The sequence below is a fragment of the Cyclopterus lumpus genome, chromosome 3 (genome assembly GCF_009769545.1).
Source record: "Cyclopterus lumpus isolate fCycLum1 chromosome 3, fCycLum1.pri, whole genome shotgun sequence".
Lineage (NCBI taxonomy): Eukaryota > Metazoa > Chordata > Actinopteri > Perciformes > Cyclopteridae > Cyclopterus > Cyclopterus lumpus.
This window is the reverse complement of record NC_046968.1, coordinates 18,589,448-18,602,251: the sequence shown is the minus strand read 5'-3', so window position 1 is coordinate 18,602,251 and position 12,804 is coordinate 18,589,448. Positions and strand designations below refer to the sequence as shown.

At 42.0% G+C, this 12,804-nt stretch overlaps 1 protein-coding gene across 1 annotated transcript in view; it reads left to right on the top strand.

Annotated features, from left to right (window-relative positions):
- The window catches only part of ush2a (Usher syndrome 2A (autosomal recessive, mild)), a 191,946-nt gene that overhangs the window by 156,398 nt on the left and 22,744 nt on the right, over positions 1–12,804 (top strand). The window contains 4 exon segments of the mRNA XM_034527265.1: positions 1,685–1,843; positions 2,386–2,548; positions 7,551–7,768; positions 7,861–7,997. Of these exon segments, the coding sequence (XP_034383156.1) occupies positions 1,685–1,843; positions 2,386–2,548; positions 7,551–7,768; positions 7,861–7,997 (677 nt within the window).

The following is a 12,804-nucleotide window of genomic DNA, read 5'->3' as shown; positions in this document are numbered from 1 at the left end:
CAGGCATCTTTATATGTGTGTGTGTGTGTGTGTGTGTGTGTGTGTGTGTGTGTGTGTGTGTGTGTGTGTGTGCGCACATCACTGTGGAGACATTTCCATAGGCAGGCCTATTCTATTGTCATTATGGGTTGATTTTAAAGGTGAGGAAATATCGGCTGGGTTCTCACGCTTGGTTAACTCCCTGAGCCCAGAGTCTGGAGTGTTTTCGGTGTGTGTGTGTGTGTGTGTGTGTGTGTGTGTGTGTGTGTGTGTGTGTGTGTGTGTGTGTGTGTGTGTGTGTGTGTGTGTGTGTGTGTGTGTGTGTGTGTGTGTGTGTGTGTGTGTGTGTGTGTGTGTGTGTGTGTGTGTGTGTGTGTGTGTGTGTGTGTGTGTGTGTGTGTCAGACTCTCTGACAGTGTGACCGTCGGTGTGTACGTACATGCACATGTGTTGGTGTCTTCATATGCATACATTGACTGCCAAAGCACTGACGTATGGCTATTAAAAAGACATTTACTCTCGGATCAATTCCTCCATCACAGTGTTTGTGTCTGCCTTTTGTGTGTGTGTGGGGGAAAGAGCACTTTATTTGTGTGAATATTTTTTGTTGTAAGTGTGCATTTGTAATTGTGGGCATCATGTGTGAGAAATAGGAGATGGCAAAGCAGCTGATTGGTTGTAAATAATAGAACTTAAATACCGCAGTGACGATTAAACATCTATGGCAGAGCAAAATGCTGATCAATGAGAGATGCATTATGATCTGTGTGTGTGCTGAAGTCAGAGGTCTGTGTGTGTGTCTGTGTGTATGTGTTTAGGTGCATGTGTGCATATGTGAGTTGGGGGGTGAATAATTGAAGTCTTTCATTTGTCTGGTAATCAGTTCGTTCTCGAGATATCCAGAGTTCATGAATGTTGAATAACCCATCACAATACAGTTGGCCTGAATTATGGAAAAACCTCCGGTGAGAATATTAACAAAGTCTAGGTGCGTGTGTGTGTATCTGTGTGGGTGTTTCTGTATGTATACATTTGTGTGTTTTTGTCTCGTTGTGAGACCAAGGTGCCAAGGCAAGATCAGTTTTAAGGCAAAAGTATGAGCAAGTATGTAGGTGCGCTTGTAGGAAATCCTTTATTTATTACGTATATTCATATCTAACCATTTAAATACAGGATCAAATACAAACATCTGGTCTTAACTATTGTCTATACTGAGTACATTACAGTTATGTCATTATAAAGTTACCTAACATGTTCAAAAACTGTCTGTCAGTAGACAGCATGGAGTAGTGAATACCAATTTAGTAATTTGTGTCAACTCACTTTGAATCGAGCAATGACCTTCAGATGTTAAAATATCTTGCCACAGTTTTAAAATATTTCTGGGCATCAAGGCAAATATTGGTCGTTCAGGTGTAAAAGACTTTACTCATCTATACCTGTGACCTGTCGAGGTTTTGGTTGCAATACAAAAGTAAAGCATTTTCTACAACTTGTACCCAATAATGTAAGATACCGTAACTAAAAGGTTGAGCACAATTTTACCAGAACTGCTTTTAGGTCAGCTTGGTGCGTCCTTCTGGATTGATGTGGTGTCAAAGTACATCTTTTATCTTGCTTATTTGTTTTGGTATAAATATACTCCAGCAAAAAGCACAGCGAACTAAAGACAACCATGTCCCGGGGTCTTTCTGCTTTTCCACAGCTCAGCTCAACAACAGCCAGCCTGTAAACTACATCATCCTGTTAAATCCAGAAAGTGACAGAGCTATAATGCGTCCTGCTGGCCAAGCTCGTCACCTCACTGTGACAGGTCTAGAGCCATTCACCGCCTACCACATCAGAGTGCAGGCCTGTCAAATTGGTAAGTATTTGGTTTCAGTTTCAGTTTGGAAGATTTACTATCCATAAGACAATTAGCTGTGTGTGTTGTGAACTTAAATGAAAGCCTCATACACTGTTACATTGTGGAGATTAATGGGTTCTGTTTTACACAGGCTCTATAATCCTAAACTTTGTCTTCTGCAAAGCTGCCTACTGACATGTTCATCAACTTCCAAAGTGAAAATCTGTTCGATTCAAAGTACGAAGGTGGTTAAAGCAAATGTATTCTCCGTGCCCACTAAAACTTGAATATGTGCCATCATCATGCAAGCGTTGACAGAGGAGCATAACCTTTTGTTTCCCTGTTTTTGTTTGTGGTTAGTTGTTGTTCCCTTGTTTTTAAATAAGAGAAAATGGAATCAGCCATAAAGTTCAGAGGCTCATTGCGGTGTGGTGGGAGGATGGATTCTGAAATGAAAACGACAAAAATTATAAGACAGATTTTCCGCAGTGGGGATTGTCAAATGCACTGAAGGCGTATGTGTGTTCTGTGACAAATTGTTCCTGTTTTTCCACTTGGAGGTGGGTGTGGTGTAGGAGAGGGGTTGTATACTCGGACGTTAGAGACCGCCCCAGAAGGTCAGCTGCCTCCCACAGTGAAGGCAGCTGGAGCCAAAGTCCTGGAGATCCACTGGTCACCTCCCCAAAAACCCAACGGACTCATCACATCTTACTATATATACAGGTAACATACACACAAACAACACACATATGCGGTATATACTGTATATACAGTAAAATAAATACTTCATAAGACGGACATTAATAATTTCACTGAGGGCACATTTGACCTTGTACCTAAAATGGAATGGAATGGGTTGAGATCTGAAGGCCTTTACAAACTGGGCTGTTTTTGCCCAGTGATTAATTTGCACATTAATATAATTTTTTTTTAACAGTTGTTTTTCACACAGAACAGGAATATTATGCTGCAAAAAACGTTACATTTAAAACATTTTAGTTCGTTCAAGATTGATTTCTCTGAGCTTTTGCACCACTAATAAAGGTATCAACCAATCACAATATGTGGAGTGGACATATTCAAAACATACACTATAGTGTACAATAACACAGAGGCTCCGTAATCTGAACCAAGATAGCAAACTTTATTACTACTTTTAACCTTGACAAAGGCAGCACATACCAGATCCACTCATTCCGTTCTTAGCTTTCACAATAAAAGCCCTAGACATATAGACCACATGACTTCAAATTCCCTCAGAGCATTCGCTAAAAGGAAACTAGCTTAGGCTATACAACAATTTACCTCGGAGAGGCTGTCAGATGCTGCTCTGGGTCAAAAGGATCCTCTGGTCTGTCCTCTCCCTGTGCAAATATATGTGAACACATAATTTTTCTTTGTTGTGTTGTTTGTTGTTTGTCTAGGTAAAGGGAAGATGTCCTTCAAGTTTAAAAGACACTAACACTTCCCACGCTTTGCATATCAAACTACCCACTCTTATCGCCAACCTAAGACTTTTTGAAGTTGTGTAACAACACTGTGATAACAATTATAATTATAATTATGCACAATGACAATTGTCATCTTTGGTATTGTGCATTACATCCCTTTGAAGTGAATGAATCATGTGTGACCATAGCTATTATTAAAAACAGACGTATGAAATTATTTATTAATTTCAGTTGTTTTGCACAAAACTGGGATTGTTACATTAGGCCACATCCATTCATGCTGCATCTCAAAGTTGTGCACTTTGAGATATACATTACTTGTACTGTGCACATTATGGACCTAGAGCAGCCTCTTACTCATCAGTAATAGAGAAAAATAAGAACAACCCCAGGGTTCTCTTTAGCACTGTAGCCAGGCTGACAGAGAGTCACAGCTCGGTGGAGCCGTGTATTCCAATAGACCTCAGTAGTAATGACTTCATGAACTTCTTCAATGAAAATATTTTAACTATTAGAGGCAAGATTGATGATCTCTTGCCCTCAACCACTGCCGATCTGTCATCAAGAGGAGTGGCCTTGGAAACGTCTGTATGCCCTGGTGTATATTTGGATAGCTTTTCTCCCATTAACCTAGACCAATTGTCCTCAACGGTTTCCCATCCCAACGAGGCTGCTTAAAGACGTGTTGCCTTTAATTGGCACCTCTCTGCTGGATATTGTTAATGTGTCTTTGCTAACAGGCCATGTACCACATTCCTTCAAAGTAGCTGTAATTAAACCTTTCCTGAAAAAGCCCACTCTTAATCCAGAGGGGTTGGCTAACTACAGACCAATCTCTAACCTTCCCTTCCTCTCTAAGATCCTTGAGAAAGTAGTCCCAAATCAGTTGTGCGACTTTCTACATCAGAATAGTTTATTTGAGGAGTTTCAGTCAGGATTTTGAAAACACCACAGCACAGAGACAGCACTGGTGAAAATTACAAATGACCTCCTAATTGCATCAGATAGGGGACTCATCTCTGTACTTGTTTTGTTAGACCTTAGTGCTGCGTTCAACACCATTGACCATGTCATCCTATTACAGAGACTGGATCAGTCGATTGGCATTTCAGGTACCGCGCTAAGTTGGTTTAAATCCTATTTATCAGATCGATCTCAATTTGTATTTGTAAACGATGAAGCCTCAATGACCACCAACGTTAATCACGGAGTTCCACAAAGTTCTGTGCTTGGACCAATTTTATTTACCTTATATATGCTTCCTTTGGGCAACATTATCAGGAAACACTCCATAAACTTTCATTGAATTTTCAGATGATACTCAATTATATCTATCGATCAAACCAGAGGAGACCAACCAGCTCGCTAAAATTCAAGAATGTCTTAAAGACATAAAAACATGGATGACCTGCAACTTCCTGATGTTAAACTCAGACAAAACTGAAGTTATTTTACTCGGCCCTGAACACCTCAGAGATCAATTATCTGGTGATGTGGTTTCTGTAGATGGCATTGCCCTGGCATCCAACACCACTGTAAAGAATCTCGGCGTTATCTTTGACCGAGACTTGTCCTTTAACTCCCACGTTAAGCAAATCTCAAGGACTGCATTTTTTCATCTACGTAACATTTAAAAAATCAGGCACATCTTGTCCCAAAAAGATGCAGAAAAGCTGGTTCACGCGTTTGTTACTTCCAGACTAGATTACTGCAACTCCTTATTATCAGGATGCTCTAATTTCTTCTTCTAATTTCTTCTCTTATTTCTTATTTCAAGTCCCTCCAGTTAATCCAGAATGCTGCAGCTCGTGTACTCACAAAAACTAAGAAAAGCGATCACATTACTCCTGTATTAGCTGCTCTGCACTGGCTCCCTGTAAAATCAAGAATCACATTTAAAATTCTTCTCCTCACCTACAAAGCACCATCATATCTTAAGTAGCTTGTAGTACCATATTGCCCCACTAGAGAGCTGCGCTCACTAAATGCGGGGCTACTTGTGGTTCCTAGAGTCCTAAAAAGTAGGATGGGAGCCAGAGCCTTCAGTTATCAAGCTCCTCTTTTATGGAACCAGCTTCCACTTTCAGTCCGGGAGGCAGACACAGTCACCTCATTTAAGAATAGACTTAAGACTTTCCTCTTTAATAGTGCTTATAGTTAGGGCTGAATCAGGTTTGCCCTGGTCGAGCCCCTTGATATGCTGCTATAGGCTTATCGGCTGCTGGGGGATGTTTTAGGATACACTGAGCACCTATCTCCTCTTCTCTCTCTCCTTATGGATGCATTTACATCTCTCCATTGCACCTTATTAACTCTGCTTCCTCCCCGGAGTCTTTGTGACTTCACATCTTATAGGGTCCATTGGACCTGGAGGTGTCTGATGCCTGGTGAGCCGGCCTCCTGCGTTGGCCCTGCTGATGCGCCGCCCCCTCCTCTCTACCTCCTTCTGTTTCATGGATTGGAGTTCCATTCATACATTGTCATATTCATGTAATGTGTTTATGTAACTTTGTAATGCTGTTCATTCTGTACACATGACATCTATTGCATCTGTCCATCAGGGGAGAGGGATCCTCCTCTGTTGCTCTCCTGAAGGTTTCTTCCCTTTTTTCCCTGTGAAAGGTTATTTTTGTGGAGTTTTTCCTGATTTGATATGAGGTCCTGGGACAGGGATGTCGCGTATGTGTACAGATTGTAAAGCCCTCTGAGACAAATTTGTGATATTGGGCTATACAAAATAAACTGAAACTGAAACTACTCAGCTATTTGTTCATTTGTGGTCCATCTCCTAGCGTTTTCTTTGGGTGTTTCTTTTTTATTATTTAACCTGTGATTTTATACCCACAAAAATCATAGTTGAGCAGCCATAGTTAGTTGAACATACAATGTGTTTCGTTTGCATATAACTGGCTGTCTGGAGGAGCTAGTCTTTTTTGATTATGAGAAAGTGGATGATAAAGTACAGACAAGCAGACTACACCATACAAAAACTCATACACTCAATACATATGACATACATATTTACCTTTACATACAGAATTACATAGACGTTTTGGTGATATATCTTTAAGCAAATCTGCGTGTGGGTGTGCGTGTGCATGTGCATCTGCGCGTATGTATTAATGCATGCTGAAGGTCGTGGTCTGCTTGTTGACCAAAGACTGTGTGATCTGTATGCAGGGTCAGACCAGACTAAGCCCTTTAAGTCCTCAGGAAACACACATTAGCATAGCAATGTGCACACACACACGCACGGACACTGACACACCTGGCATGATCAGACTCAGGCAGACAAGGACTTGGATAAAATAGAAAAATCTCTCTCTCACAGTCACACCTGAAACCCCATATAATCACAGACAAAGGGGCTTACCAAGACATCAGTGTGCTTGCATCAGCCAGGGACTTACTTACACATGATGTTTGAGACGTGATGTTACATTTTTTATTTAAACTCTACAAAAACTAAGTGAGCTTATTCTCAGTGCACTAATGTATACTAAAATGCTTTCAGATAACATACTTGAGAATACTTTTTTTTTCCTTTGATATATTTTGAATCCACACCCAATTTTAAAATGTCAATATCCTTTCAGTAGAAGTGCAAATAGGAATGTATAGTTTACTTTGAAAAATAGAGTAGTATTTTGTGAGCCAAAGTTACGCGAAAGTCACATATTCAAGGATATCTAAAATGCTGCTGTGGTATATTCTTAGCTGCCTTAGAAGCTCGCTTCCAAAATACCGTGTCCCCCTCGAAAGAATGCCCTTTGACCTGTTGGAGGGGGGGTCTGTTCCTGTGCCCGGAGGGCATGTGTTAGAGGCCTTTGTGTGACCACAGCTGTTATGTCCAAATCTTGTTATATGATACTCCTTCCTGTGTCTGGAAGGTACGTGTTTAGATTGGGGGCCCCTGGGTGACGGTCTCCAGTTTTCGGCCAATATAACTTAGCTGCCTTGCATGATCCAGTCAGACCTTCCGATTGACTGCGAAATCTCCGGGCTGACTAGTCGCTCGTTATGACCTGTGATTCCTATAATAAACTCTATCATACAAGAAAGAACAGTGTCCACCGAAGATTCCTTCAAACATCATTCTTCAACATCACTGCCGCTTGAAAGATTCAACACTGCTTTTCATATATAAAGAACAACTTAACTTGGTTTCAATTTAACATAACTTTAACTATATTATTCAGATATATAAAAAGTATACAACACTATATTGAAGATGGTTTCATGAATGGCTGATCCAAGTATTTATTCTGTTCTAGGCGTCCAGTAGGAACAGAGGAGGAGCTGCTGGTTTTTATCTGGTCCAGTGGGCCGCTTGAATTTTATGATGCAAGCCCTGCCCTGCGACCCTTCAGCTACCTGCAGTACAGGGTTCGGTCCCACAACTCCAAAGGCTCAGTTGTGAGCCAGTGGGCTTTAGCTCTGACCTTACAGGCAGAACCACAAGATATGGCCCCTCCCACTGTCACACCCACAGGTGAGTTCACCAAGTCACATGATAACTGGTTTGGTTCAAATGTTCTTGTGTTGAATCAATGTAACAGTCCCACGTGCTGTGCACTTTGACAGGTGCATACTCAGCCCATCTGAAATGGAGGGAACCGGGACAGCCCAACGGTCTCATTTCCCATTATAGACTGGTTTACAAGAAGCACCAACAAGACCCAACGCTCAACTCAACTGCTGTTATTGCTCTCACTGTGGAGGTAAATGCACACATACTGTCAGCGCTATAAGTAGGACAGAGAAGCATTTTTTCTAAATGTGCCTATTTACGCGACGATTTGAAATGAAGCAGTCATAATTTGGTTGAAGTGTGGACTTTAAGCTTTAATCCAATGGATATAACAGAAATACCACTTTTACCATTGAGGAATTACAGCCATTTTTACACAGTCCCCCACATTTTCAGAGTCAGAAGTAAGTGGACAATTGTCTTACAAATGGTTTGATGGCAGGTGTAGCCTGTTCTTTCATGAGAAATTAAGCAGATAGAAAGGTCTGGAGTTGATTCAAAATGTTTAATTTGCATTTGGTTGCTGGTCCAGGGAACACTCAGCATGAAGACCAAAGTGGTGTCAATGCAAGTGAAGGAGACCATTATTAGCCTGAAAAAACTAAACTAACTGATCAGACAGATAGCAGAAACCATATGATTGGCCAAATCAGCAGTTTGGTACATTCTTAAAAAGAAGGAATGCACTGACAAGCTCACCAACACCAAAAGGCCCGAAAGGCCAAAAGAGACATAAATTGGATGATCCCAGAATGCATTCCTTGGTGAAGAAAAACCCTTCATAACATCTACCAAAGTCAGCCATACTTTGGAGGAGGTAGGCGTGTCATCGTCAAAGTCTACAATCAAGAGACTCTTTTATGAATCTAAATACAGAGGGTTTACAACAAGGTGCAAACCACTAGTATCACTGAAACATGGTGGAGGCAGTGTTATGGCATGGGCAGCATGTATGGCTGCCAAGTATGGCTGGGTCACTGGTGTTTATTGATGATGTCACAGCTGATAGAAGTAGCAGAATGAGCTTTGAGGTGTTTAGGGCTATACCATGTTTGGCTTCAAAGCCTTTAAGGCATAAAAACTTGTGTTTTTGGGGTCAGCAATGGTGTCCGACAAAACACCCAGTTCTATTTAATCTATATATTGATGATCTGTCCAAGCAGTTGAAAGCCTGTAATACTGGGCGCATGATTGCTAATACTTTAGTTAATCATATTATGTATGCAGATGATCTTGTGATTCTTAGCCCATGTAGTGCTGGTCTACAGCAGCTCCTTACTGCATGTACTGTATATGGTGTGGAACATGATATAAAATACAATGCCAGTCAGAGTGCTATCCTGATCTGTAGAATCAAAGAGGACAAAAGTGTAAAATTCCCTGACTTCAAATTGTCTGATAAACTGTGTAAAAATGCATGTAAATAAGGAACGGTTCATCTTTAATTAAAGCTGAAAGGCTACACTTCAACCACGTAGCTTCAGTTCAAATCATTTGGATTCCCCTAAAGAGGCAATATTGAATGAATTGTGTTACAGTCCAAATACGTATGGCTCTGACTGTAGATGCACAAACACACAGAGGGAATGCTGGAAAATGGGAGCATGGATTCATTTATCTATGAGGACAGTCTACTCTTTGATCACAAAGTATATGTTCGATAAATATAATATACAGTGTGTGTCTGTTGTATGTGTATATATGTGTGTGTCTATTGTCATTTGTGATGCACGGGAAGAAATCTGGACTCTACCTGTGGTGCTGTTGCCATCTGTTTGCCAGCGAGGGGCCTGAAAACACACACACCTACACACACTGCCCGTGGCCTCGTATTCTCCAGGGCCCTACCCACAAGTTTGGGCCATGCCTGATTCTCTTAACAAGCCCCCTCAATCCAAAGACACAATCACACACACATGCAGACCCATGTCCGTCTAGTCTAAATATGAGTTGGCAGCTCAATAAGGCTAAGTTCACCCAAAGCTGCAATGGGATATTTGCCAACACACACAAGTGTGTGTGTGTGCGTGTGTGTGTGTGTGTGTGTGTGTGTGTGTGTGTGTGTGTGTGTGTGTGTGTGTGTGTGTGTGTGTGTGTGTGTGGAATGGAGACAAACACATTCATATTCACACAATTGAGAGAAATGGGTAAAAGGCAGATAGACAGATTGGTAGAACAAAGAATAATACAGATAATAGAGAAAGCAAGAGAGATAAAAGAAAAGAGGACCAAGAATGAGTAAGACCTAAAGAGAGCGTGGAGGGGGGATGAAAAGACAAGTGAAGGAACAAGAGGGGGGCGAGACAGAGTGATAGATAGGGAAAGGAGGGAGGAGAGCGAAAGGGGGAGAAGCGGTAGAAGCATAGATCTATATTCTGTCCATACGAGTGGCCTCTTCTCCCTCGGTGACCTTTGGCTTGTCACTCATAATTAATACAAGATGTAAATGGAGACCTTTCACCTTCTCATTGATATGGGACACTCTGTTTGTGTGTGCGTGTGTGAGTTTGTGTATGTGTGAGAGGCTCATTGACATGGCATAGACTTATTTCGGTGGCGGTCATTTGTCACACAGGTGCCTTCACCACATGCGCTCTGTTGTTTAGAAATACACAAAGAAACAAAGTTCTGAGCAAACTTGAAAAGGACAAGCCTCTTCGGCTTTTGTGTCTTGATTTTGTGCTAATTTGAGGTTTAAGTTAAAAGGGTTCTATAATCTCTGAGGCAGGAAAACGGGCATTTTGAAAACTATTGAAATAATAACAAGTCCTAGAGTAGATTCTTTATTTATCAGGGATAAGGATTGTAAACCACAGGAACATATATTTCTCTGGTATGCTTTGTCCTCACTTAGTTAACTTATTTATCTCCCTAATATTTGCCCTCGATGGACTGGCGGCCTGTCCAGGGTGTCCCCTGCCTTCGCCCTATGTCAGCTGGGATAGGCTCCAGCGCCCCCGCGACCCTAATGAGGATAAGCGGTATTGAAAATGGATGGATGGGATCTCCCTAATATTGACTCATGTTTTCTTCTGCTCATAATATCTTTATTTGTGGATATATTGTTTGTGTGTGCGTGCGGGTGTGTGTGTCTGTCAAATTGGTATGTGTGTATTTGTGTGTGTATTGATCTCAGGCTGGGCTGGGAACCTTGCTCTGTGCCAGCTTGGCTGATTAATGGGGTCGTCATGGCAATCGGACGGAATGAGGGTACGAAGCGCAGGCGGCCTGCCTCACTAGACCCCTACGCGCTGCCTGGCGCACACACAGTCTCACGCACACACACACACAAATTCACTCTCCATGCTTTACACCTTTCCGACAGACATTTTAGTCACTCTGTGTCAAGTTCCTTGTCTTGCGTTGTGGTTCCCTTACTTTTACTTTGCTTTATAATTCTCTTAATTATTTTCTTCCTCTTTACATGTTTCTCTTTTTCTCCTTTTTTTTCCTTCCATCCCTCCATCCAGCTCTTTTGTTCATGCACTGCTTGGCTTTCCCATCTCAGGATCAGGATCATTTTGCTCTCAACAAATTCTGGCCAAGGGCTTCGGTGGGCAGCCAAACATCCACCTTTGTTTCATGCACCTGCCCCTCACCTCATGACTCTCCTAGATCCTCTCCGAGGAGAAACTCGCTTAAATATTTCACTACCTTGCATATCTTCTGCATGTTCTGCCTGTTCTCTCATTTTCTCCCTCCTCAATCTTTTCTTTCTTTGGTCTCCATCCTGTGTTCCTCTGCACCCTCCCATTCCTCTTCCTACATCTCCTTCTACCCCACCCTTAATTTCCTCAGCTCTTGTTCTCTCATAATTTGTACAACCTTCTTTTACCCCTTACACCTTAAACCCTCCTCAATCTCCTTTCTTTTTCCTTACACCTTTTGCACCTCCTTTCCCTCATCCGGTCACTTTTCTCTCCCCTCTTGCATCTGTAGCTGCTCTTCTCTCTCTCGATCCACTTTTTAAATCCTCCTGTATTTCCTTGCCTACCACCTCCCTCTTTCTCCTCTTTTAATCTTCTGTCCTTTCCTCCCTCCCTTGGCTCTTCCAGATGTTACACTGTGGCCCTTGGGATCACTGGTGAAGTTAGACCGTGTGTGTGTGTGTGTGTGTTACTCTATGTGAATACATATGTCTGAATATGGTTGCATGTGTGCCTGTGTACATGCATAACATATTTCTGTTTATGTGTGTCTGTTCAACAATGTGCGTGTGCTGTATTAATACATCCCATTGATCAGAGCAGCACCCCTGACAGTCATCATCCCTGAGAACCATCTGGCCGACGCCTGACGCTCCCTCACCCAAACACAAGCTGACACCCTATTAATCTGCTACCGCCATGCATATGTGTGTGTGTGTGTGTGTGTGTGTGTGTGTTTAAGTGTGTGTGAATGAATGAATCAGTGAGAGCGTGTGGAAGAGAGAGTGTGTAATGTGTGTGGAAGAGGTTATGTGCCGAGTATGCGTTAACATTTTTGCCATGTCCATGTTTCTGTCTACGCATATGCGTGTTTTTGAATGTGTGTGTGCATGCTCCAACCCAAAACCGTGCACTCACATACAAATGTGTACACACACCACTCCACCATCCGCCAACAACAGCCGGCGCTGAAGGGAGCTGAAGGGTGCTTGGAAATTAAGGTTATTACACAAATTGAGCCATATGGTCTAAATATTTCAGAGCTGAAATTTACTAGGCAATAAAAATGGCCCCTACCTCGGTAATGGTGTAAATTACAGCTTAACCACCAGCGCTAATGATGTCCTTCTGTACACCCCGTAACCAACCGTACATGAAGGACACATTGTTTAAAAAACACCCCAGGAAAAGAGAGAGAGAGAGAGAAAGAGGAAAAGGGAAGAAGGGATGGGAATAGAGGAGGAAGTATGAAGTAAACGGTTAAGAGGGAAGTGAAAGAGGTGAGGAAAGAAGAGGGGTGGATAGAGAGAAAGAGGTGGAGCGAAAGAGAGAGAGTGAGCAGCATGTTTA